The 25,090-nt window shown below is 43.0% G+C and overlaps 1 protein-coding gene and 1 pseudogene across 3 annotated transcripts in view; one reads left to right on the top strand and one right to left on the bottom strand.

Annotated features, from left to right (window-relative positions):
- GLB1L2 (galactosidase beta 1 like 2) overlaps window positions 1-25,090 on the top strand; it is a 58,268-nt gene that overhangs the window by 17,509 nt on the left and 15,669 nt on the right. For all 3 annotated transcript variants that reach the window (XR_012492776.1, XM_074321846.1, XM_074321845.1), the window contains exons 5-11: window positions 198-306; window positions 9,281-9,373; window positions 12,690-12,771; window positions 19,498-19,568; window positions 22,750-22,834; window positions 24,141-24,278; window positions 24,864-24,944. Coding sequence is in view for 2 of the 3 variants with exons in the window: in XM_074321846.1 (XP_074177947.1) it covers window positions 198-306; window positions 9,281-9,373; window positions 12,690-12,771; window positions 19,498-19,568; window positions 22,750-22,834; window positions 24,141-24,278; window positions 24,864-24,944 (659 nt within the window). In the remaining variant the exon portion in view is untranslated. The remainder of the gene's footprint in view (window positions 1-197; window positions 307-9,280; window positions 9,374-12,689; window positions 12,772-19,497; window positions 19,569-22,749; window positions 22,835-24,140; window positions 24,279-24,863; window positions 24,945-25,090) is intronic.
- LOC109438142 (F-box only protein 16) lies at window positions 5,774-8,217 on the bottom strand (annotated as a pseudogene).

The following is a 25,090-nucleotide window of genomic DNA, read 5'->3' as shown; positions in this document are numbered from 1 at the left end:
GGTCATGTGGTGCCTAATCAGTTGGAATCATCTCCTACTTACCTGGCTGAGTAGAGGGAGTGGGGTGGGAATGGTCTCCAGACTCATACCTGAGCACTCTGAAGCTGCTTCCGTTTCACACTAACATCACCCTGGCGAGAGCAAACCCACAAACAGTGGAACTAACCCCGCATCCCCGCCTTTTTCTTTTATTTAAGCTGGTTACTCCAAGACTCTAACATGAGGCTGAGAACAACTTACAAGGGCTTCACCGAAGCAGTGGACCTTTATTTTGATCACCTGATGTCCAGGGTGGTGCCCCTCCAGGTAAAAGCAAGCAGACTCTGCTTTGATCTTCACCTATCTTCCTACAGGTAGTAGTAAATAGTCCTAGGTCAGTTCTCAGACCAAGGGGCTCACAGTTCCTTTCAACACAGAAGCATATTCTTTGCCACTGCCTGAGACCTGTAACTGGAGGGGCTGGCAGTGGTTGTCCTTTTAAAGATCTGCCTGTTTGAGTGTTGTCTTTGGTGGCACAGTGCTGAAAGGATAGACATGATAACTGAAAAAACCTATTAGCGATTACATAGAGAGGAGCATACATGGAGAGGCCCTTGCCTGTAAGATAGCAGGACTTTTTGTAATTATAAAGTTATAGTTGATGACTTTTCAAGGTACATCCTTCTGCTTCCCAAAAGGTGCTGCATGGTCCACATTTATTATTCAAAACGTATTAAAATGATTTTGGGGGTCAAAGTATCTTAACGTTACATGTAATAATTAGAAGCAATAAAAAAGCAGGAATGGGAATAATTAACCCAATTGCTTATGTAAAAACAAGAAGAATGACACTGATTAGTATATCAACAAATTAGTATGTCAATAAAAAATTAGTACATCAAAAAAATCGTTATTGAATCAATAGTGTTGAATAAACAGCATCTATAGATCAAAGGAACTGTTTGATCATTTGTAGAGTAGGCAAATAAAAGTCAGGAACCCCATTAAATTTGAATTTTAGATAAACAAGAAATAAATTTTGTTAGTATGAATATATCCCCAATATTGCATGGGACATACTTACATTAAAAAACGTTCATTATTCATTAAAAAAATTATTAATTGTAAATTCAAGTACAACTGGGTGCCTTATATTTTTATTTACTAAATCTGGTAGTCCAATCATAAAAAAATGTAGGAAATTACTTGTCTAGATTTTTGCAAGGAAGATAGGATCACCGAGATGATTGAGCATGTTGGGTGGTGCAGGTGGGTAGGGGGCTATTGGGAAGGTTATGCCAGGAATATGGTTCAGAAGCACCATTAAACATGGAAATGACATTTCAAACCTATTAAAAATTTTTTTTCTGGGTATAACAATTATTTTACGTTTTTATTGTGGTAAAATATACATAATATAAAATTTGCCATTCAAACCATTTTTAAGTGTAAAGTTTAGTGGCATTAAGTACATTTACATCATTGTGCAAACATCACCACCATCCGTCTTTAGAACTTTCTCATCTTCCCAAACTGAAACTGTCCCCATTAAACACTAACTCCCTATGTCCCCTCTCTGTAGCCACTGGCAACCACCATTCTACTTTCTGTCTCTATGAATTGGACCGCATACTAGTAGAGTCATACAATGTTTGTCCTTTTATGCCTGGCTTCTTTTACATAGCATAATGTCTTCGACGTTTATCTATTTGTAGCATATGTCAAAATTTCTTTTTTTTAAAGGCTGAATAATTTTCCATTGTATGTACATACCACATTTTGTTTATCCAGTCATTCATCAATGGAGATTTCAGTTGCTTTTGCCTATTATGAATAATGCTGCTATGAACATTGGTGTACAAATATTTGTTTGAGTCCCTGTTTTCACTTCTTTTGGATATATACTCAGAAGTGATATTCCTGGATTATATGGTTAGCTTTGTTTAATTTTTTGAAGAACGACCATACATTTTCCACAGCTGCACCATTTTACATTCTCATGGGCAATGCACAAAGTTCCAATTTCTTGAAATCCTGACCCACTCTTGTTGTTTCTTGTTTATTTAATAAAAACTGTCCTAATGGTTATAAGGTGGTATCTCATTGTGGTTTTGATTTGAATTCCCAAATTATTAGTGATATGGAATATTTTTTCATGTGCTTACTGACCATTTATATATCTTCTTTAGAGAAATATCCAAATTCTTTGCCCATTGTTTAAATTGAGATTTTTGTTGTTGTTGAGTTACAGGAGTTCTTTATATATCTGGATATCAATCTTTTATCAGATGATTTGCAAATATTTTCTCCCATTCTGAGGGTTGCTTTTTATACTCTTGTTGATTGTGTCCTTTAATGCATAAAAGTTTTAAATTTTGATTAAGTCTAACATAATCTAGTTTTACTTTTGTTGCCTGTGCTTTTGGTTCTATGCCCAAGAAATCATTGCTAAATCCAATGTCCCGAAGCTCCTCCCCTGTTTTTTTCTAAGAGTTTTATAGTGTTAGCTTTTATGTTTAGGTTTATGATCTATTTTGAGTTAATTTTTGTATATGGTACAAGATAAGGGTCCAACTTCACTTTTTTGCATACGGCTATGTAATTTTCCCCATAAATAACTATTTATTGAAAAGATGACTAATGCTGGCACCCTTGTTGAAAATCATTTGACTATACATGTGAGAGTTTATTTTTGGCCTCTATTCTTTCCATTGGTCTATATATCTGTCTTTATGCCAGTACCAGACTTTTGATTACCATGGCTTTTGTACGTTTAGTAAGTTTTGAAATCAGAAAGTATGAGACCTCTAACTCTGTTTTTTTTTTTTTTTTTTTTTTTTTCTTCAACATGGTTTTGGCTATTTAGAGTCCCTTGAGATTTCATATGGATTTTTCTATTTCAGCAAAACGTCATTGGGATTTTGATAAGGATTGCACTGAATGTGTAGATTACTCTGGGTTATACTGACATCTTAACAATATTAAGTCTTTCAATCTATGAACACAGGATACAGGATGTCTTTTCATTTATTGGTATCTTCTTTAATTTCTTTCAGCAATGTTTTGTTGTTTTCAGTGTACAAGTATTTTACCTCCTTGATTAAATTTATTCCTAAGTGTTTTAATCTTTTTGATGCTATTGTAAATAGAATTGTTCATTGGTAGTGTATAGAAACAGAATTTATTTTTGTGTGTGTTGATTTTTCATCCTGCAAGGTTGCTGAATTTGTTTATTAGTGCTAATAGTTTTTTTGTGTGCGTGTGTGGAATCTATAGTTTTCTATATATATTATCATACTGTCTTCAAACAGAGATAATTTTACTTTTTCCTTTCCAATTTGGATTCTATTTATTTATTTATTGCCTAATAGCTCTGGATAAAACTTTCAATACTATGTTGAATAGAAGTGGTGAAAGCAGGAATCCTTGCCTCGTTCTTAACCACAGAGAAAAAGCTTACAATCTTTCACCATTGAGCATGAGATTGTCTGTGGGCTTTTCAGATATAGCCTATTTTATATTGAGATAGTTTTCCTGTATTCCTAATTTGTTCAGTGTTTTTATTATGAAAGCGTCTTGAATTTTGTCAAATGCTTTTTCTGCACAATTGAGATGATCATGTGTTTTTTTCCCCCCTTCATTTTGTTAATGTAGATTTTTGTTGAATCATCCTTGCATTCAGGAATAAATCCCACTTGTTCTTCGTGTATAATCTTTTTAATATGCTATTGAATTTGTTTTGCTAGTATTTTCTTGAAGATTTTTACATCAGTATTCATCAAGTATATTGACCTGTAGTTTTCTTATAGAGTCTTTTTCTGGCTATGGTAATACTGCCTTCATAGAATGAGTTTGTAAGTGTTACCTATTTTTCAGTTGTTTCTGGAAGAGTTTGAGAAAGATTGGTGTAAATCTCTTTACTAGATATAGCTCTATTCAGATTTTTTATTTCTTCATGATTCAGTCTTGGCATATTGTGTGTTTCTAGAATTTGTCTGTTTCATCTAAGTTATCCAATATGTTGGTGTATAGTTCGTATTCCTCTCCTGTAATCCTTTTTATTCCTGTAAAATTGGTAGCAATGTCTGATTGTTAATTATTTGCATCTTTTCTTTTCTTAGTTAATCTAAATAAAGTTTTGCCAATTTTGTTGATCTTTTCTAAGAACCAACTCTTGGTTTTGTTAGTTTTTTCTCTATTTTTCTATTCTCTATTTTAATCTCTTCTTTAATCCTTATTATTATTCTTTCTTCTGCTACCTTTGAGTTTAGTTTATCTCTCTTTTTCTAGTTCCTTAAGGTGAAAAGTTAGGTTGTTGACTTGAGTCCTTTCTTCTTTTTTAATGTGTCTGCAGTTATAAATTTCCCTCATAGCACTGCTTTCTCTACATCCCATAAGTTTGTTATATTGTGTTTTCATTTTCATTTGTCTCAAGATATTTTCTAATTTTCCTGTGATTTTTTTTCTTAGAGTCACTCGTTGTTTAAGAGGGTGTTAAGGTCCACATATTTGTGAATCTTCCAGTTTTCTTTCTGCTATTGGCTTCTAGTTTTATTCTATTGTAATTGGAAAAGATACTTTGTATGATTTGTCTTTTAAAATTTATTAAAACTTGTTCTGTGACCTAACACATGGTCTATCTTGGGGAATATGCCATGTGCACTTGAGAAAAATGTGTGTTGTGCTATTGTTGGGTGGAGTGCTCTCTATATATTTATTAGATCTAATTGGTCTGTAGTGTTTCAAGTCCTGTATTTCCTTATTGGTTTTTTGTCGGGTTGTTCTATCTATTATTGAAAATTGTATGTTGAAATCTCTTACTATTATTATAAAGCTGTCATGTATGTATGTTATATATATATGTATATGTATATGTATATGTATATGTATATATATATTTATATTTATATTTATATAATTTAATGTACACACACACCATATAGTACCCTTTGTTGTCTCTTCTAACAGTTTTTGACTTAAAGTCTCCCTGCTCTCTTTTGGTTACTATTTGCACAGAATATCTTTTTGCATTCTTTCATTTTTAACCTATGTGTGTCCTTAGATCTAAAGTGAGTGTCTTATAGACTGCATACAGTTGGACACTGTTTTTTTATTTTGCAAATATATGTCTTTTGATTGGATAATTTAATCCATTTACATTCATTTAAAGTAATTACTGGTATGGAAACACTTTTGCCATTTTGTTATTTGTTTTCTGTATATCTCATAGGTTTTTTCTCCCTCATCGCCTCCATGACTGCCTTCTTTTGTATTTAGTTATTTTTTTTATAGTGACAAGTTTTGATTCCCCTTTCATTTCCTTTTGTGTACATTGTATAGATATTTTAATTGTGATTAAAAAGTGGCTATTGCATATACTGCCCTAAACTTATGACATTCTGTCTTATATTGGTACTAGTTAACTTTAATCATGTACAAAAACTCTATTCCTTTACAGCTCTGTCCCTCTTCACGTTATTGAAGTCACAAATTACATCTTTATATACTGTGTACCCATTAATATAGATTCATAAGTATTTTTTATTCATTTGTCTTTAAATCCTATAAAAATAAGAAGTGGAGTTGTAAACTAAAATTACAATAATATTGGCTTTTATGTTTTTAAAATGTATTTACCTTCACCAGAAAACTTTATATTTTCATATGGCTTCAAGTTGCTACCTAGCATCCTTTCATTTCAACTTGAGGGACTTTATGTAACATTTATTTATTTATTTATTTATTTATTTATTTATTTATTTATTAAGTTTGTAAATATGTCAACATTTATGCCACAAATGCCTTCAGCTGAAATACTGTAGAACACGCTTTCACAATAAGGTACCCAAAGCAACAGTTTCCAATACAGGAGTCAAGTAACATCCAACTCTCCAATGTGTAGAGCATCTTGTCATTTCTAGAGAACTCTTTCCACATTTTTAAGTCAGCTTCAGCTCTGGAGACTGGATGGTAATGACTGAAGCCCAGAGTGTCTCTAAAGATGTGCATGAGAAGTTTCGCTGTTCCGTCAGTGGTTGGGAGCTCCATTAACTGACGAGGAGGCCAGGTGAGATGAGTTGGAACTTGTAGAGGGGAACTGGGTTCTGTACTTAGGGATATCAGTGACTGTGCTTTTCTAGCTTACATCTGTCCTGCAATTTATTTTCCTTATCATGTGATTGTCAGCTGGAACCTGGGATCATTTCATGTCTTTTCCTTCTTCCATGCCAGATTGGCTCGATGGGGTCACAGTTGTCCAGTTAATTGAAGCGGATGGTATCAGTTGGATGCTTATCAGAGGATCGCCAGGGTGGGATCTCTTTCTCCCCTGGCTGATTCTTCCTTCTTAAAGAGGAAGAGGATCGGAAAGTTGATGAAGAAGACTGTTTTCCCTCCAGAGAACTGCTTGTAACTGGTTGAACATCAACAATCACAAACCCATCTTTGGGAGGTGTCTTAGGCTTGGTAACATGAAATTCTTTCACCGTTTGAATATAGTCCTTCTTCCATATACCCTGCTCAAAGGGAGTTGGAGAAAAACTGATGTACCAGTTAAACCATAAACATTTGAGCATCCAGAGCTGATCCAGCTCAGTTAAGTTTTTCAAAAGCCAGCTCACCTGTGCACAATGACAAAGGCTTTGGGGGTCCAGGAAAGAAAAGATGTGTAAAGATAACAAACACCCTTGGAAGCTTGGTAGTAAATTCCAGAGTTTCTGCAGGAATTTTTTCCTGAAGCTTTCGACAGCAGAACTTTTGCTGTGACAAGGAGCAGTGTTCAAACAGGCCTGTCAGGATTCTTCTTTGAGAATCTGTCCATTTGTCAAACCATTTTCCAAGCAGATTTCTCTCTTCAAATACTTGGTCATTCAAAAGCTGATGGTTTAGGGGTGTCCAGGTACTCATTTTTGTCTGCATTTTGGGACCATCTGTGAGTTTTGGAGGTGCAAATGCCATCATGAAATAACTGTATCTTCTTCCATAAGAAAAACTATACCTGTTTTAGCTCATCTCCCTCTTCAAGCCTCAAGTGCTGGTGTTGCCATAGTTGCTTTTTCTTTGCCATGTAGCATTTATTTTAAGACAAGTCTAATGGTAATTAAATCTCTCAGTTTTTACTTGTCTGAGAATGTCCTGATTTCTCCCTCATTTTTGAAGGAGATTTCTCTCTCATTTTATACTTTTGCTGCATAAAGTATTCTCGGTTTATTGTTTTTTGTTTTTTTTCCCCTTTGCCCACTTTGAATATATCATCTCACTATTTTGTCCTGCAAGATTTCTGATGAGATATCCACTGCTAGCTTTAATTGGGGATCCTTTGTACATGTCAAGTTGCTTTTCTCTTGCCCCTTTCAAGAATCTCTCTTTGTCTTTGGCTTTGACAGTTTGATTGTAATATGTCTTGGTGTGGGTCTCCTGGTTAATGCTGCTTGGATTTCATTGAAGCTTCTTGGCTTTGTATATCCATGTATCCTCAAATTTGTGAGGTTTTCAGCCATTATTTCTTCAAGTAATATATCTGCCGTTTTCTTTCTTCTCCTTTTGGGGAGAAGATAATGAGTATCGTTATATGCTTACTGATGTTGCGTAAGTCCCTTAGGCTCTGTTCACTTTTCTTCATTATTTTTACTTTTTGCTCCTCAGACTCAATAATTTTAAATGACCTGCATTCAAGGTTGCCCATTCCTTTTTCTGCTTATTTGAATCTGATGTTGAACTCCCATGGTGAATTTTTCTGTTTAGATATTGTATTTTTCAGCTCCAGAATTTGTTTAGTTCTTTTTTTATAGCTTCTATCTCATTATTAATATTTTCATTTTGTTCATATATCCTTTCCTTGATTTCTTTGTCCATGATTTTCTTTCGCTCTTTGAGCATATTTGTGACAGTTGTTTTATATTCATTGTCTAGTAAGTCCATTGCATGTAATTCTTTGAAACAGTGGTGGGTCACAGCACATGAAAACTTCAGGGTGACTCCAGACCCATGGATGCCTGGGGGCAAGGTATTACAGGCAGAGGAATACAATAGAACATCTAAGGCCATGAGAAAAAGCTGGTATGAGACTCTGAGAAAGTAAAATATGTAAAAGCAGCCAGTGGGGGAAAAATGCACACACAGACCAGACAGGACCCATGTCCAGAAAACATTTGACACGGTCTTAAGCCTTCACCCTGGACTGATCTCAAAGCTCAGGAGCCCCCTAAATAGTGATGGCATGCCCCTCAAATCTGCAAAGACTGGGAGAGGTGACTGTTTTTATTTTTTATTTCCCCCCCTTCCTCCGCATGCCCCCCCCACTCCGGTTCAAGCCGATGTTTCTCAGTCTAGTTGTGTAGCTCCCTGGCCCATGTTGGTGTTATGAGCCTTACGGGCCCCCCTCCCCTCCTCCCCGCTGAGGCAGTTATTCCCCGGTAGTCAGTGGGCCGCTCACAGCAGCTCATGGTAGCTCTTGCCGGCTGCCCGTCACTCACACTGACCTCCAGCTGCTCACCGCAGCCCAGCTCCAGGGAGAGCCATTGTTTACAATCTTAGTCTTAGAGGGCGCAGCTCACTGGCCCAGGTGGGAATCAAACAGGCGACCTCCGCCTTAGGAGCATCGGGTTCCAACCACCTGAGCCACTGGGCCGGCCCTGACTGCTTTTTTTAAATGCCCAGTTTTCAACAAGAAAAACACAAGGCATACAAGAAACGGGAACATGGCTCATTTGGAGGAACAAAGTAAATCTCTAGAAATAGTTTCTAAAGAAACATATGAACCTGAGGAAGTCCAAACTTTGCCAACATTTCCTGTCTGAGCTCTAAGTCAGATGAGAAAAAACTAGTCTGCTGGGAAGCCTACAGATAGCCCAGAACATTGCAAACAAATTCCATTTTGCTGCTTCTGTCTTGAGGGAGGGAACTGGGATTTGGGACGCTTTTCCTTGACTGTGCTGTGCTCTGCTGGGGTGGGGTTGGGCAAGGGCAAGCAAAACACCATGACGTTTCCTACTTTTTTGAATGTGTCTTTTTATTGATTGAGCACTTATTTGTTTGCTTAAACATTTCACTGGCTTCCAAGCTCCTATAAAGGTGTTTTGGTCAGTTATGTAGTTATTTATTTGATGTTTCCCTAGGGAAACACGGGCCTGAAACTTCCCACTCTGTGTCTTATTGACGTCACTCTCAATTATATACCAATTTTCTTGAGACTTTTGCTTTCAAATGGGATGTTTTGCTAGTAATTGGTGATCAGTTTGGTGAAATTAGACAATACAATTGCCACTACAAACTCAGCTCTGATTGATTCTCTTCTCCCCAGTACAAGCACGGAGGACCCATCATTGCTGTGCAGGTGGAGAATGAATACGGTTCCTATAACAAAGACCCTGCCTACATGCCTTACATCAAGAAAGTAAGTGTCAGTCGGTTCATTGCTTCACATTCCTTCCTCTGGAATGTATTATGGGCTATGGTGTCACATGTGGGTCTAGTATTTTTCTCGTATTGATACCACATTTCTCAGTACCATTTATTAATTTGTGAGTTCTTTCTCCACACTTTTATTTCAACAGGGTTGTCACTTATTTACCCGTTATTGATTGATTTTAATTGGGGATGGCATTACATACATAGTGTTGCAGGGGCTGGGAAAAAAATTTGACTTAACTGAGTGGTGATGAGTAGAAAGTCTTTTTGGAGAAGCTGCTCTCATTTCAGCATCTAAAGCAGTGGTTCCCAGCTTCCGCTGCACGCTGGCTTCATCTGGGGGAATTTAAAAAAATCTATGCCCAGGCCATATACCACACTTCTGATTCCAAAGTGTGGGAGAGGTGGAGGACCATGGATTTAATATATGGCAAAACAGAGAAGGGCAGGGCTAGAGGAACACTTTAAAAGAACAGGCTAATACTCAGCCTGGTTTCTGTGCCTTAGTAGCTGAGACAAATGAACAAATGCATTTTTTAAAACCTCCATTTTCTCTTCTATGGAGTGCGACTAATAGGAGTATTTGCTTCTTTGAATTGTGCCTATATGTGTGGTCACATGGCTCAGGACTATTCTAGACATACAGTAAGTAGTCAGTGAATAAGACTTTGATAGAATCACTGGTATTGGTTTCGGAGTACTTTGAATGGTCAGCCATGATGTGAGTCGAGGAAATGTTAAGTGGCCTCTGTGAATTCACCTAATTAAAGCTGCTTTGCTTTGGCCCTTGCTGTGCTTGGCTGCATCTCTTCTTCTGTCAAAGGCAGATTCATTTTCCATCTGGAAATTACTTTAGTCCCTGCAGAGGTAGACTAAGGCTTGAGCACTTCAGCTTGTAGTTTCATATATATATATATATATATATATATATATATATATATATATATTGTATAAAATTGTCCTGTATTTTATTTCTCTCTCCTTTTTTTTTAACTCCACAAAAATATGGTTATAATTTTATATAGTCAATGAATTGATCCACCAATTTACCACTTTTTTCCTCATCTTTCCTTCCTGTATCTCAGAAGTTTCGCTTGGGATTACTTTCCTTCATCCTAAAGAACAATCTTCAAATTTCTTTACTGAGAGTTTTTAGGACCAAACTCTCTACACTTTTGCTTTTCTGGGTTTGTGTTTATATACCTCTCAATTTTGAAAGATATTTTCCCTGAGCTACAATTCTATGTTGAAAATTTTCTCTCAGCACATTGAAGACATTATTCTAGTCTTTCTAGCATTCATTTTGATGCTGAAAAGTCAGCTGTTAGTCTAATTTTTATTTCTCTGGGGGTAATCTGTTTTCTATGATTGCTTTTTCTTTTCTTTTCTTTTTCAGTTTCAGCTTGTAGCTTCTTATCCACTCTTCCCCACCCTTCTCCCGGGCAGAAAGCCCTTGGCGTAGGGAGCAAGACTGTCTCTAGTGACAGTGACATTCCTAATGCTGGAAGGGAGAGCATTCAGTCCTGATGCCAAGTCCAGCTAGAGCCGTCTTCATCTTTGTCTTTGAAGTGGCCAGGAAGACCCCAGCTGGGTGCAGGGCAGGCGTGCTCCTTGTGTTACACCCCACGCCCTCCACCTAGTTCTGGGATCTGCGGCTTCTCTAGCCTGTGTTTACCGAATTCCTGAGCTGCAGAGGAGGAGAGCTCCACTGAGGGGGGTGAGGAGGTCCTTCAGGGACCTCCCTGCTCAGTCCCACTTCCCTGGTATCTGGGAAAGGCACCCACGTGTGAGTCAGATAGGCAGAGAGAGGCAGCACGGCACAGCCTCTGTCATCCTAGAGCTCTTGGGAGGGTCCTCTCCTGAGCTGCCATGTAACTTCTGGGGTGTTGCAGACATGTGGACAGCATCAGCACAGATGATGAGCTTTCCACCGTGTGCACAATGGACACGAGAATGCCGTGCGCTAAGGCTGCTGTGGGAACGCAGTGGAATAATAGTCATGAGGCCCCCAACTGCGCCTGGCAGATGGCTGGTGCTCAGGAAGCAGTAATCAGCCCTTACAGTGTGTAGCCAGTAACTCAGTGCCTGCGAAAGGTCACGTGTGAATGGTACAGCTACAAAAGACGGTTATTGTCCATGTTTACAGCCTCCCAGCCCCCACGAGGCTGTCTGCACATGGTGGGAACCCAAGGGAAGCTTGTTAAGTATCAGTGAATGACTGGTTGAGAGCTGGTGAGTACAGGGCTTTCATAAAAATCTCACCTCGCCTAATGGGTTAAATTCCTGCAGCTTCTTTTGTTTCAGGAATTAGGGCCCCTCTGTTCCTTCCTTACCAGCATCTGGGATCAGACGTGAGCTTTACTCATCTACTGTGTTATCCCTCTGACTCCTCTCATTTCCAAAAGAATTGGGTTGCAGTTTTGTCATAATACCTACAGGGAAATGATGGGCAAATCCCCCTTGCTGGTGTTTCTGACCCCAGATTGCCCACAGCCCCAGAGAAGAGCCTTTGAAGGTAGACAGACTCTGAGTTCAGGTTCATGCTCATCAGCTCCGTATACCCGTTGACGCTTTGCCCAACCTCTCTGAGTCTGTACTGTTCAGATGCTAATTGTGAAGACTGAATAGGACAGTCTATGTAAAGTGCTTGGCAGAGGCCTGAATGATTGTAAATGCACCACAGTGTTAGCAGTTGTTCTGAGTGGGAAAATTGTTATTGCCCCTCAGCACAGCGTGTGTTTCCTCCACTTCATCATTTGATTTACAACCTTGAAGGAGCACTTCCTGTTCTGGGCATGTGCAGTGTATTGTGGGCACGTGACTGTGACATGGCTGGTAACCAGAGCCCACCCTTCTGGGTGTGGGGAAGGGATGGACTGCTTGCTTCTGGTGAGGGTGAAAGAGGAGGGGTGGGCTGTCCCGGAGGCCCTGACCCACTCTTGGGTCCCTGCGGTCTATTTCTGAGTGACAGTATGGCAGCTGGCCTTGCCGAGTTGGCTTCTGAGTAGTCCTGTCTAGGAATAGCACAGCAGCCAGACCGGGCACTTTGCCAGATCAGGAGCAGCCAAAGGCTGCCAGAGCCTGACAGCCCTGCTGCTGCCATGGCTGGACTTCCAGCTGATGGGAGCTTTGTTGAACATGCCACGTGTAGACAGGGTGTGTTTCTCTGTTTCCTGTAGAGAAATAAATGCTTTATATGAATCTCTCCCTCTTTCTCTTCTGGCGGCTTCATTCCCAGCTGTGTGACACAGCAGGAGCGCCGAGGAATGACAGACTTTGATTACTCTCATTTCCCCCCACAGGCCTTGGAGGACCGAGGAATTGTGGAGCTGCTCTTGACTTCAGACAACAAGGATGGCCTGAGCAAGGGGGTCATCCATGGAGGTACCTGCACCGAGGGTGTGGGAGGGAGGGTTATGGATAGAGGTATCTGGATGGAGGTCTCAAAGGCTTGGAGGGCGGGCAGGACTGTTGCTGGAGGTACCTGTATTGAAGCTGTGAGGGGCTGGGTGGGGGGTGCTGCTGGAGGTACTTGCATGGAGAACATGTGTGTGTTGTGGGGGAGGTCATTGATGGAGGTATCTGAACGGAGGCTGTGTGGAGTGTGGGGGGGGGCATCAATGGAGGTGCATGCATGGAGGCTGTGTGGGTGGGGGGAGATGTCAGTGTCCTGGCCTGGAAATGCATGCTTTCCCCTATGTCCAAAGCCACAAGTGGACTTGCCTGTCCTTCTCCCTTTTGCATGGCACTGGGCCCAAAGCTCTGGGCCTCAGAAAGCTGGAGCCTCCATGTCAGAGACAGGCTTGCCTTAGCCAGCTCTGTAGCTGGTCTCACATTTCTGCTGCACATTCATGCTAGCAGTGCTCTGCAGACTGCAAGACATAGGGAATGTGAGTTGGGCAACTGAGGTCTCTGAATGTCTCCAAAGGGTGCCCAGAAGATGAAACATGGGATGTACTGTAAGGATGGCTTACTCCAGTTCTGTCAAAGTTGTAGAGGTGACTGACCCTTCCTGGGGTCTGTCTACAGAGGTCTAGCTCCCACAGTGACGGAGAGTCAGTGTACAGTAGATAACAGCAACTATCTGTCCACCAGCATTGTACCCACCTCTGCCTCTCCCTGTTACTGTAGATGCACTGGCCCAGCTCCACACATATGCACTGAGCCCTGTGTCACCTACTGAAGAGCTGGCTCAGCAACTCCCTCTTCAGCCCTGTATCATCAAATTTTCTCTCTTGGGTCATTCCCACCAGCATGCAAACATGTTACTATTTCTCTCTTCTAAAAGTAAAACCCTTGACTCATTTCCCTGCCCTGAGGCTGTTCGGTTTCTCTGCTCCCCTTTCAACAAATCTCCCCATGTCCGTACTCACTGCTGCCCTGACCCTTTCCTCTTGAGCTCTCTTAAACTGTGGTGATCACATTACCACCCTCACCATTCCATTGACATTGCTCTTTTCAAGGTTCCAGTGATCTCCACGTTATAAATTTAAACAGTCCTTGTCACCTCTGACCTGCCTGATTTTATTTGTCAGCAACCATAAACCTCTTCCTTGAAACTTTTTCCTCACTTGACAGCTGGGATACCGTTTCCGGTTTTAATCTGACGGGCAGCTCCTTGTTGGTGTTTCGTGCTGGTCATTTCTCTCTTCCTGAGTTCTGATGTTCAAATTCTTTATGGCTCATTCCTTGGAATGAGTTCTCCATCTGATCTGGTGATGTCATCCAGATAGCTTTAAATAGGATCTGTGTGCTCATAAGTCCGAGATGTCTGTCCCCATCAGGAACCTTTCCTGAACTCCTCTTGTCTTACCTCTGCCTTCTGGGCGCGCCCCCAGGGAGGCTGCCACTCTCAGTGAGCTACCAGGGAACTGAGCTGGTCTGTTTCCCTCCTAGAACCTGCCCCACATTCCGCCCCCCTTTTCTCAGTAAAGTGCAACATCATCTTCCCCCAATTGCACAGGCCCTATGAGGCATGATTGAAAATTATGGTGAGTGTTTACATAAAAAAAACCTTATTACAGTAAAAGGCACATTGCCATTAATCCCTCTCAAAATACCCACCTCACTTTGAAAACAGTTATCTCATCATTCTTGCCACTTTCTGAAGCAGCTCTGGGAGTCCTGTTTTGTGAGTGCCTTTACTTCATTCTCCATCATGACAATGCTCCGTATCACACATCGCTTCTGGTATGGCAACTTCTGTCAAATAAAAACATTACGATGTGTCCTCATCCACCTTATTCACCAGATCTGACACCATGAGACTTCTTGCTCTATCCCAAAGTCAAAATGACCATAAAAGGTAAATGTTTTGAATTGATTCAGGACATCAAGGCAGCCACGACAGCACAACTAAAGACGCTCACGAAAAAGGGCTTCCAGAACTGCTTCAGAAAGTGGCAAGAACAATGGGATAAATCCATTCAATGCAAGGGAGAGTATTTTGAGGGGGATTAATGGCAATGTGTCTTTTACTGTAAAATTTTTTTTTTATTTAAACAGTCACTGTATTTTTTGATCACTCTTTGTAAACCTTATAGTCAATTTTGACTCCTCTCCTTCCATATGCCTGACACTCAGCCATCAGCAAATCCTTTTTATCTTTAGTTTTATCCTCAAAATTTATCCAGAATCCAAATAAGTTCTACCACCTCAAGTATTACCATAATTTTTTGCATTATTGCAGCAGCATTGGAACTAATCTCCCCCCCCCTTTTTTTTTATCACTGTTGACTCTCTCATAACTTTTTCTCAACACAGCAGCCATTGAGAATGTCACTCGGATTATGTCACCCTCCAAATGAACTCCAGGTGCACACTGTCTCGAGCAGAGTGAAGTGCAAGTTTGAGAATGGCCTCAAAGGGCCTCCCACATGACCTCTGTGACCTGGCCAGTGTTTCTTGCTTTCCCCTGGCCCACCCTGCTCCACCCTCCTGGCCTCTTTGCTGTTCCTCTAACGTGCTGGACACCCCCAGGTTCTGCCAGTTCTGCGGGGCACAGCTATTCCATTTCCTCCCCGCTTTTCTCTGAGGTCACCTCGAAGTGAGGCTTCCTTCGAGGACCCATTTGAAATTGTAACTTCTCCCAGAGCTCTGCCCTGCTTTATTATTGCCTTCTAACATTCTGGGTAGTTTTTGTGTTTTGTTTATCTGTCTCACTGCAGCAGTAAGCTCTGCTGGGCCTGGGTTCTGTCTTGTTTAGCCATGCTCCTGTGCCTGGGCACTGTTTGTGCACTGAAAGGATGCCAGTGGATGCTGGGCCCTCCTGGCCACTACCCACTGTTCCGGGGGGCTCCTACAATCACACTGGCCTCTGCTGCAGCACACCTAGCACTTTATTGTTCCTTCTGCATTGCCCTCCATTGGCTCGAACATTTGAAGAAAGGGATTTAAGTTTCTGTAGCCCTAGGCCAGCGCCTGGTGTGGAGCTAGCACTCAGGGAATGACTGTGGCTGAATGGGAGGGAGAAGGCACTGGTCCCCAGGCACGATGAGTGAGTTCTTCAAGCACCTGGACCCTGTCTCCTGAAGACCAGCAGCCATTCCTGTCATTTCCACGAGGTGGCGCTGTCTTCCCGTGGCTTCTTTCAAGTCCTCCAGCTCTCAGCGATCTGGGTAGGGGCTTGGAGTGGGCGGTGGGGGTAAGCTGTGGCCAGTGATGGTAGGGAAGCAAGACCCTTTGAAGTTGGTGCAGATTTTCAGCACTCCAGCATTCTGCAGGGGAAAGCCTCGTGTGGATGCTCCCTCCACCCCCCTGGAATGACTTATTTTCAATTAATTAAAAATGTAATTAAAGTAACTCATTCACAAAGTCTGAAAGTCAAATCATAGAAATGCTTATTAAGAAATACTGTGTAGGGGCTGGCTGGGTGGCTCAGGCAGTTGGAGCTCCCGTGCAGTTCGATTCCCACATGGGCCAGTGCCAGATGGCTCAGTTGGTTGGAGAGTGGGCTCTCAACCACAAGGTTGCCAGTTCGATTCCTTGAGTCCTGCAAGGGATGGTGGGCTGCGCCCCCTGCAACTAAGATTGAACACTGGCACCTTGAGCTGAGCTGCCGCAGAGCTCCCAGATGGCTCAGTTGGTTGGAGCGTGTCCTCTCAACCACAAGGTTGCTGGTTCAACTCCCACAAGGGATGGTGAGCTGCGTTCCCTGCAACTAAAAACGGCAACTGGACCTGGAGCTGAATCTGTGTCCTCCACAACTAAGATTGAAAGGACAACAAGTTGACTTGGAAAAAGTCCTGGAAATACACACTGTTCCCCAATAAAGTCCTGTTTAAAAAAAAGAAAAAAGAAGAAAAAGAAATACTGTATAGCCTCCCTCCTCCCACTATCCAGAAATGACATTTTGAACTCTTTAATTTTTTGTCTGACATTTTCCTTCATAATTCCAAGTAAGATACATATAGTACTCTGTATTTACACGTATTGATTTGGAAGTCTACCTACTGATTCCTCGTTCTGGTTGAGAATCTGGTTCTCTCTTCCATCTCACCTGCCCAGGGCTTTCCTGGTGGTGTAGCCATGGCCCCTGCCCCGTCTGAATGACATCGATAGTCGGTGTTTGTGCATGACTGACAGGGGTGTCCTCAGGCAGGCTTCACAGTGTGTCCAATAGTTTGCACAGTTTTTGTGCATTGACTCACTTCCAATGTGCTCACTTGTCACTTTCAATGCAATTATCCTGTTTGTTTTTCTTTTCAATTCTCTTTTCTCTCCACTCTTCCCCTTTCTCTTTTAAACACTTTACCGAACATATTCCACACTCCTATCACAGGTGTTTTTTCAAATGCCTGTACTTATCACACTGTATCAAGTCTGATAGGGCTGTTGGCAGCCTCTGCATCAGTAACCTGAGACTGGCCTCTGTGTCTGCTGTTGAACCCGTTTCCTGGAACTCTGAAGAAAGCATTGATTTGTTACTTTCTAACATCCACTATTGCTGCTGAAGTGCAAAGACATTCTTGTTCCTGATCCTTTTATATGTTCTATTTTTTTTCTCTCCTATTGATAGAAAATTTTAGAATTTTCCTTTTATCCTTGATATTCTGGCATCTCACAGTGCTATTCTTTGGCATGAAACTTTCTCCTTTCTGTGGCACGTCTGGGGGTCATTTGAATTGGAACAGTTATGGTCATCAATGGTGAGACGTTCAGTTATTGCATTTCTTTGATATGCTTTTCCCTCTTTTTTCTGATCTTTGGTCATTCCTGTTTTTTATAGATTGGACTCTTGTAGCGGCTCTAAGTCACTTTTCAATTTTTTTTCTCTTTTCCCTTTAGTTCTACCTTCTGGGTGATTCCTCAACTTTTGTCTTCTAGTCCTTCTGTTATTCCCTGGATCCTGTTTTTCTTGAGTATGTTTCTTTTTGCATCACGTACTTTTTAAATGGATGCTATCTTCTCTGTCTCTCTCTGAGGATATTTTACTTTTTTTTTTTTTTTAAACATTTACCTATTCTGCTCAGTCTTCCATGTGATTTACTCAATTGCCTGGCTCTTGACTGAGCAGTTTAAGGAAGAGGCACTAACCAGCCACTTGGGAACTGAGTGCTAGGAGAGGCTGGTGACAGGGGTGCTGCTCTGTGGGGTGACTGGGTTGTGGTGGGCTGCTTCAATGAGAGAACCCCAAACATCAGTGTTTGGAGATACTGTTTTTAGACCTATTTAATGTTTCCAGAGAAGAATACTTTGGTCTATTGCTACAGATACTCTGGGAGCAGGTGGGGAGAATGGGCGGGGTTCCCCTTGTTCAGATTGGCCTTATTCCCCCTTCTAGGCTCTTACCCACACTCTACTGTGCCTGAACCCTCCCAACCTGGAGGCAGCAGCTTTCCCAGAGAGTGTAGACCCCTGAGGGGATGGCCACCAGTGGGAAAAGAGGCGTAAGGAACGCATGAGGCAGGGGACGGTGTCCTCCCTTGCACAGTGCCTTGCATGTGAGCTGGGGAGCCAGCCATAACTTCTTCCACTTTCCTAGGCCATTTACCAACCCACCACCCATTTTCAATCTCCCAAGGTTTTCTTGAAACCATCTCTGCTATGTGTCCTTTCCAGTTCTTGTTCCTTGCAGTCTTCCACCTTTCCATTCCTTTAATTTTATTTCAGTGGAGTGTCAAAAGGATAGCAATAGATGCTATTGTTTAGTTAGCCATACTAATCCTGTTGATGTCTGAGATTTCTGCCTGGTCAGTTTCAGACAGGCTTCCTGCCTTCAAGGAGTTTCCACTTAAGGTGAGGAGGGGTCTGGGTATAGTGTCTTACCCCCCGGGGGTTTCTGGAGGACAGTGACATCACAGAACAATGGGTCAGATGGGCTGGGGTTGCCTATAACTCTGCTGCTCGCCTATTGTGTGACCTTGAGGGCTGTTATTTAACCTCAGGAGCCTTAGTTCTTGTTTGTTTTCAATCACTGCTAACCAGGGGCTCACGTCCGACAGGAGAGCGTGAGGGTGGCCAGCTGGCCAGGCTGGTTCCATCTCTGCCATGCCTTTCCAGGCCTATTGGACCTCAGGCCACAGCTGCTGCACGTGAGGCCCACTGCCCTGCAGACAGCAGCAGTGAAAGAGCCTCAGAGCCAAGTTCTGCAGCTGGAGTGGGCCAGGGATCCATGGCCACAGGCCAACGGTGGCACAGCTTTTTTGGGCATACCTTTCACTGATGGACAGCCATTTACAATACAATTATAAATAAAAAAATAAACACATCATGGGGTAGAACAGAAAATTAGCCGCCATCTAAGAAATAAAAGGGGAATCTACATTTAGTTCATTACCTTGTACTAGATGCTTGAGGTATAAAGTACAGATCAGACTGCAGTTCCCTGCAAAAGAATAATTAACAGAAATGCACACTCTGGTTGTAAAAATTACATTAATCTGAACAGATGCTTAGTGAGTGACTGCTCTGTAAGGTCTGTGCTGAGTGGTAGAATTGCCAAGATGAACAAGATAAATCTGACATCAGAGGAACTAAACTCTAATTGGAGGTGGGAAATAATGTCAAGATTAGTTACTTTATTTTGCCAGTGAATTAAGAAAGGTCTGGGGTAATTTGAAAAGGTTTCCAGATAATACTTTGTTTCTCTTTACTCCTTTCCATTCACAGTGCTGGCCACCATCAACTTAAAGTCGCAACATGAGCTGCAGTTATTAACCACCTTTCTCTTCAGTGTCCAGGTGAGTCTGACCCAGGGAAAGCTGCCTGCCCTGCTCAGCGTGAGTGTAGAAATTCCTAGAGTTAAGCTGAGCCTCTTTGTCAGAAAGTCTTTTCTTCTTTGGAGTGCCTGCAACTGTGCCCAGGGCTCCCCACATGGGGAGAGGGATTCTGGGTTCTGTCAGACTTTCTGCTCACAGCCCTCCTTTTGCACTGCAAATCCCAACCCTGTGCACCATGCTGCCGGCCCCTGGCAAGGGAAATTGAAAATTGCTCTGAGGTGTTGCTGCGTGGGCCGATGCATGAATGTGGTTTTCACCTCTTGAGAAGGGGGATCCTTTTTGAGGCGTTAGGCTTGGTGCGCTCACAGAGGCTCCTCACTAGAATTTTGTGGATTCAGTTAGCCCTGGACTGCTCCATTTGGGCCGGGCCCTAGGGACTGCGGGGAGAAACACTCCCATGTCCTGCACTGTACACATCTGCCTGTAACCTGTAAGGCCCCTCGGGGTCTACAAATATTATTGTCACCAGCAAGACAGGAAGCCTGGTCCATTCCAGGTCAGAAGGAATGATCGGTTTCTGGATATATCTCAACACCCATCAGATGGATGGCAATTTAGTTAAATCCAATTCTAATTGATTTCTCTTGAGTTTGTGTGTCTCTCCTGGGAGGATAGATGTAATCTAGCCAAGGCAGCTGTGGCCCATTCACTGAACTGAGAGGCCTCATCTCTCACCCCACGTTACTGAAGGGTGTGGCCCCAGCCACCACTGTTGGACATACATGTGATCCCTAGGCCCAGACCACTTTGGGCCCAGACCATTGCTGGGGTGTCTGTGTCTGCCCATGAATGGATGCATATGGAGATACTGGGATTGTTCTGTGCCCCTGCTGTTTTTTTGTGTTTTTTTTTTCGAGCAGAGGTTGTGACCGAAGGCACAGCCATATGAAGTCACCACTGCAGGGTAGAGAGGGCCACCCATGTGTATGCTGAGGCTACTACTGGAATTTAGAGGGTGAAGCAGAATGGGTAGGGAAGGTGCCCAGGAAGAGGTAGGACAGTGGGACCCCACCCCTGGCAGACCTGGTTAGGCAGATCAGGGGAGAGACAACGGATACAGGTGGCCCAGGACCTGCCCCTTTCTCCTTTCCTTCCTTCCTCCACTATTTACTGAGTGCCTGCCCTTTTCCTGGAGTGGCCTGGGCCCCGTTACACTGCAGGGACTAAGCCGACGGGGCCTCTGCCTTTATGGAGCTGCACCTGCTTGAGGAGGGACGTGTTAAATCAACAATTGCCTGGTAACTCAGTAGGACTGTGCTTGAGTGCTGTCCAGGAGCAGTACAGACAGCCATGAGCTGCCTCTCCGCCCACTCATTGTGTGCCCTCTCTGTGCTTCTCCTTCCTCTTTCGGAAAGTGGGGATGATCACAGTACCTACGCATAGGGTTGTTTGAGGGTCACATGCGGTACAGTTTGCAAGGCACGCAGGACAGCAGTGCTTCATGTTGGCTCCTGCATAGTCCCCCTTGGAGAAGTGGCCACACCTGTGTGCCCAGGCTGGTCACCCATTGACAGAACAGCACCGCTACAGGCCTTTCTGTCCGCAGTTCAGTGATGTCCGTTTTCCTCAAGGAAGGGGACATGGGTGCTTGCTTGTTCAGATCAAAGTCTCCTTCGAATGGTCAAACAGTACAGGCCCCAGCTCTGCTTCCCTTTGGGGTGTCGAGTAGCACATCACTGGTTCTTCATGTCCATGATGAAGACAACGAAGGTGAATGTTTCCTGGGCACTTCCCAAGGGCCAGGCACTGTATGCTCAGGGCTTCACATGCATTATCTCATTTAATTTTCCAAGTACCCATGTGTGCGGGCTACGGTCATTACCATTTTGCAGTTAAGGAGACAGATTCATAGAATGGATCAAGTACCCCGTAAAGTGGCAGGTTGGGGAGCACAGTCTGAGTGAGTGCACAGCGCCGGCTTGAAGGTCGTTGTACAGTGTAGTGACCCGGGCCATTGTTAACACCCCCCTTCCTCGACCCCAGCACGCTCAGGTCAGGGAGCACCCTCCGGGCACTGGAGACTACTGACATGTGGGACTTAGAATTTACTTCTCCCTTTCTAGTGAATTAAATGTAGTACAGTATATCTCCTTCTTGGGAGGGAGACAGCTGCAAAGAAAACCAAGCCACCAGTTTGCCAAAAACAATTATTGTACTATTTTGGCCTTTTTTTCTGGTGTGGTTGGTACCTTCTACTCAATAGCTCATAAATCTGACCCATCACCTTGGATCAGATTTTGTTGCTCTGTATTCAGTTGCCCCTAAATGTAAGGCTGTCACTACCAGAGAAGGTACTTGATGAAAGAGGAAGGCTGTTGTGTGAAACCTGAAATACCAGCATATCAGTCCTCACCCACCTCCGTACCCCTGCCCCTAAGGTGCCCTGGTGCTTCTGCTGCAAACATAGCCGAGTAGAGCATGGTTCTGAGGACAATGTCTGCATCCCTGGGACAATCCTGTGCCAAAGTCAGTATTCTGCAGTAATGTTTAAGACTTATTGAATGTCCCAGCCAAGCTCTGAAGCCAGACATCACGGCTGCAGAGCCTGCTCTGTGAATAGCTGCACTATAACGCCCTGTTCTTCTGGTCCAATTTGGTAAACATCTGTTGAAACTAACCTGGACCTTGAAGCGGGATTCACTCTGCAGCCCTCTGACTGTTCCAGCTAAAAGGAAGTAGCAACGGAGGGGTCTGTGTCCACAATATGGTTATCCTAATAGACCATTCTCCTTCCCTGGGAGAGGACAGACAAAGCTTGGCATGATCCAGAAAGCAAAGCAATGTAAAGACTCCCAAAGCAGATGCTGAGCTCTAATGAAGACTTACTTTGAACAGAGCCCCGTGTTTCCTCGCCAGCACTGTATGCAACATTAAAACCACATTAGGCAGCAGGGTCTACTGCATCCCCTTTGGGAATGCTTTCTACTTTCTACCTCCAGTGTGGAGACCACACAGGGAGGCTAAGCTGGTGCAGATGCATTTGCTCTCATCTGTGCTCTGCTTTCAGTGGCCTCTAGACCAGGGGTGTGTAGGCAGGAGAGAGGGGTGTTGGCAGGACAGAGGGGTTGGCACTCGCCTCCAAGAAGGGCTCCCTTCTGTCTATCTTTTTTGACCAGCTAACCTCTCATTTTGTGGCACCCAGAGGGTTCAGCCCAAGATGGTGATGGAGTACTGGACAGGGTGGTTTGACTCCTGGGGAGGTCCACACAACATCCTGGATTCTTCTGGTGAGTGCTTTGCGGTGCCTACATCCAGCATGGGTGTTGATCTAAGAAGGAGGAATAAGTTCCAGATAATCTATTAACTGATATAAATGAGCTGTTGCAGGGCAAGGCTTCTGGGGCTATTTGCATGTAATAGTCAGGTCTTGATATTCCAGAATCACTTGTCTTGATATTGGAAGTGAACGGTGGGGCTTTCAGCATTGCTTTTGTAATTACATAAGTAATGTGTGCCTATTGCAAACACCTAGCAAATACAGAAAGTGTGTAAAGAAGAAATAAAAATCCTAGAGCCCAAAGAAAACGTTGTGATGTGCACTGTCCAGGCAGTTCTCTGTGTTGCATCTCTGTCTGCAGCCCTCTGTTCACCTACAGATAGAGATGGGGACAAATGCTGTCATATCTGCTCTTGTCACCTGCTTGTGTCAGCGAATGACACACCTGGACAGCTTTGTATGCTATTAGACATACATTCCATCACTGTTTTAAAGAATGCAAAGAAACCCACTGTACTGGTGAATAAATCACAATTCATTTACCCAGTCTCTTATTAATGAACACTTAGGTTGTTTCCAGTGATTTTTGTTAATTGAACACCATTTTAGTGAGCATTCTTGAACATCCAATTTTGCAGACTTGGCATATTTTTTCTCTATGATAACTTCCTAGCAATAGAATTGTATATGAATGCAATTTTTGATATATATTTACTAAACTGCTTTCCAGGAAGTTTGTAGCAATTCTTAGCTCTCCATTATTAAACGAGAATACCCATTTCCCACAGATTCATCAACACTGAGTATTAAAATAATTTTTAATATTTGCCAATCTGCTACACACACTTGTGTGCGTATGTGTATATATATTAATATGTGTGTTACTATATAAATCCTTTGATACTGTCTTTTCATGTCATTGGTTCATTAATAAAGGTGGGATGGGGAGGTGGTCAGCACTATATCAGTATCTCTAATTATGAATCCTATCGCTTTGTGTCCTTCTGAGTTGGGGTAACAGTTGAGAAGCATGCCTGGTAGAGACAGAAGGCTGCGCTGGGCTGCAGGTCGCGCAAATAGCAGTCAATGGAGGCTTGACTATGATTCATGAAACAACTGGTGGGCCCAAGCCCTGGGGCTGTGATTCTGGCCATTTCTCTTTGTCCCCCTGCAACTGGGGTTTTAGCAAAAGCTGAAGGAGTCACAGTGTTGAACTGGAGGAGGGATTGGGAAAGGTGAGAGTGCCAAAGGGATTTATGGCTTGTCTCAATCTCTAACTCACTCTGCACATTCCCCTTCCTCCCCAACTGCTGTAGAGGTTTTGAAAACAGTGTCTGCCATCATCGATGCTGGTTCTTCCATCAACCTCTACATGTTCCACGGAGGCACCAACTTTGGCTTCATAAATGGAGCCATGCATTTTCATGAATATAAGTCTGATGTCACCAGCTATGGCAAGTACTCCCAATACTTACCCTCCCTGGCACACCCCAACATTTCTGTGTCTAGGCTTTTTATGGCGAGTCCTTCAGGGAGAGCCCTGGCACCTTTAATGTATTTGGCTCTGAAGTGCCTGCGAAAGGTGGAGGTTAGGTCTGGGTTGTCACTTTTAAACTTCTAGAGCAGTCAGAGCCTGAAGCCAGCTGACATGTCTGCGAGCCTTTGGAAGTCAGCTGGAGGGAGTGAGAGAGGCCCTTGCAGGCGCGGGAGGTCCTTAGATGAGGATAGTCTCCTCTCCCTGCTCAGGCCCTTGAAATGATATGGCCCCTGCCCCTCTTTAGATTGAGAGTCCCCGGAAGGCAGGAAAGATGCCTGGAGATTTGGGGTCATGTTGTGGTCATGGGCAGTTTTGGTGGCACTTTCAAGTATTTAGTATTTATATTATTCTGACTGACAGCCCATACCCAAAGTGTTTTGCTGCCAAAATTGCTGGAATGAAAATCGTGCTGCCCGACTCCAGCTTCCCCCTTCTCTCTTTGCTGCCATAGATACTGTCCTGGCACATGAGTGACCAGTGACTATGCGCTGGTGTCTTGCAGACTATGATGCGGTGCTGACAGAGGCCGGCGATTACACAGACAAATACAACAAGCTCCGAGAGTTCTTTGGCTCCATCTCAGGTACCTGGCAAACAGCAGACTCAAGCACCAACTTGGGCCCTTGCTTTTGCTCTGAGACCCCCTAAAGAGTTATTTCCTCAGTATTGCACATTACCTCCAGTTGGTTTGTGTATAAGAACACCCTAAGAGAAAGATAGGCAATTTTG

This window comes from Rhinolophus sinicus, linkage group LG16, assembly GCF_036562045.2.
Source record: "Rhinolophus sinicus isolate RSC01 linkage group LG16, ASM3656204v1, whole genome shotgun sequence".
NCBI lineage: Eukaryota > Metazoa > Chordata > Mammalia > Chiroptera > Rhinolophidae > Rhinolophus > Rhinolophus sinicus.
This window is presented reverse-complemented; position numbering and strand designations above follow the sequence as displayed.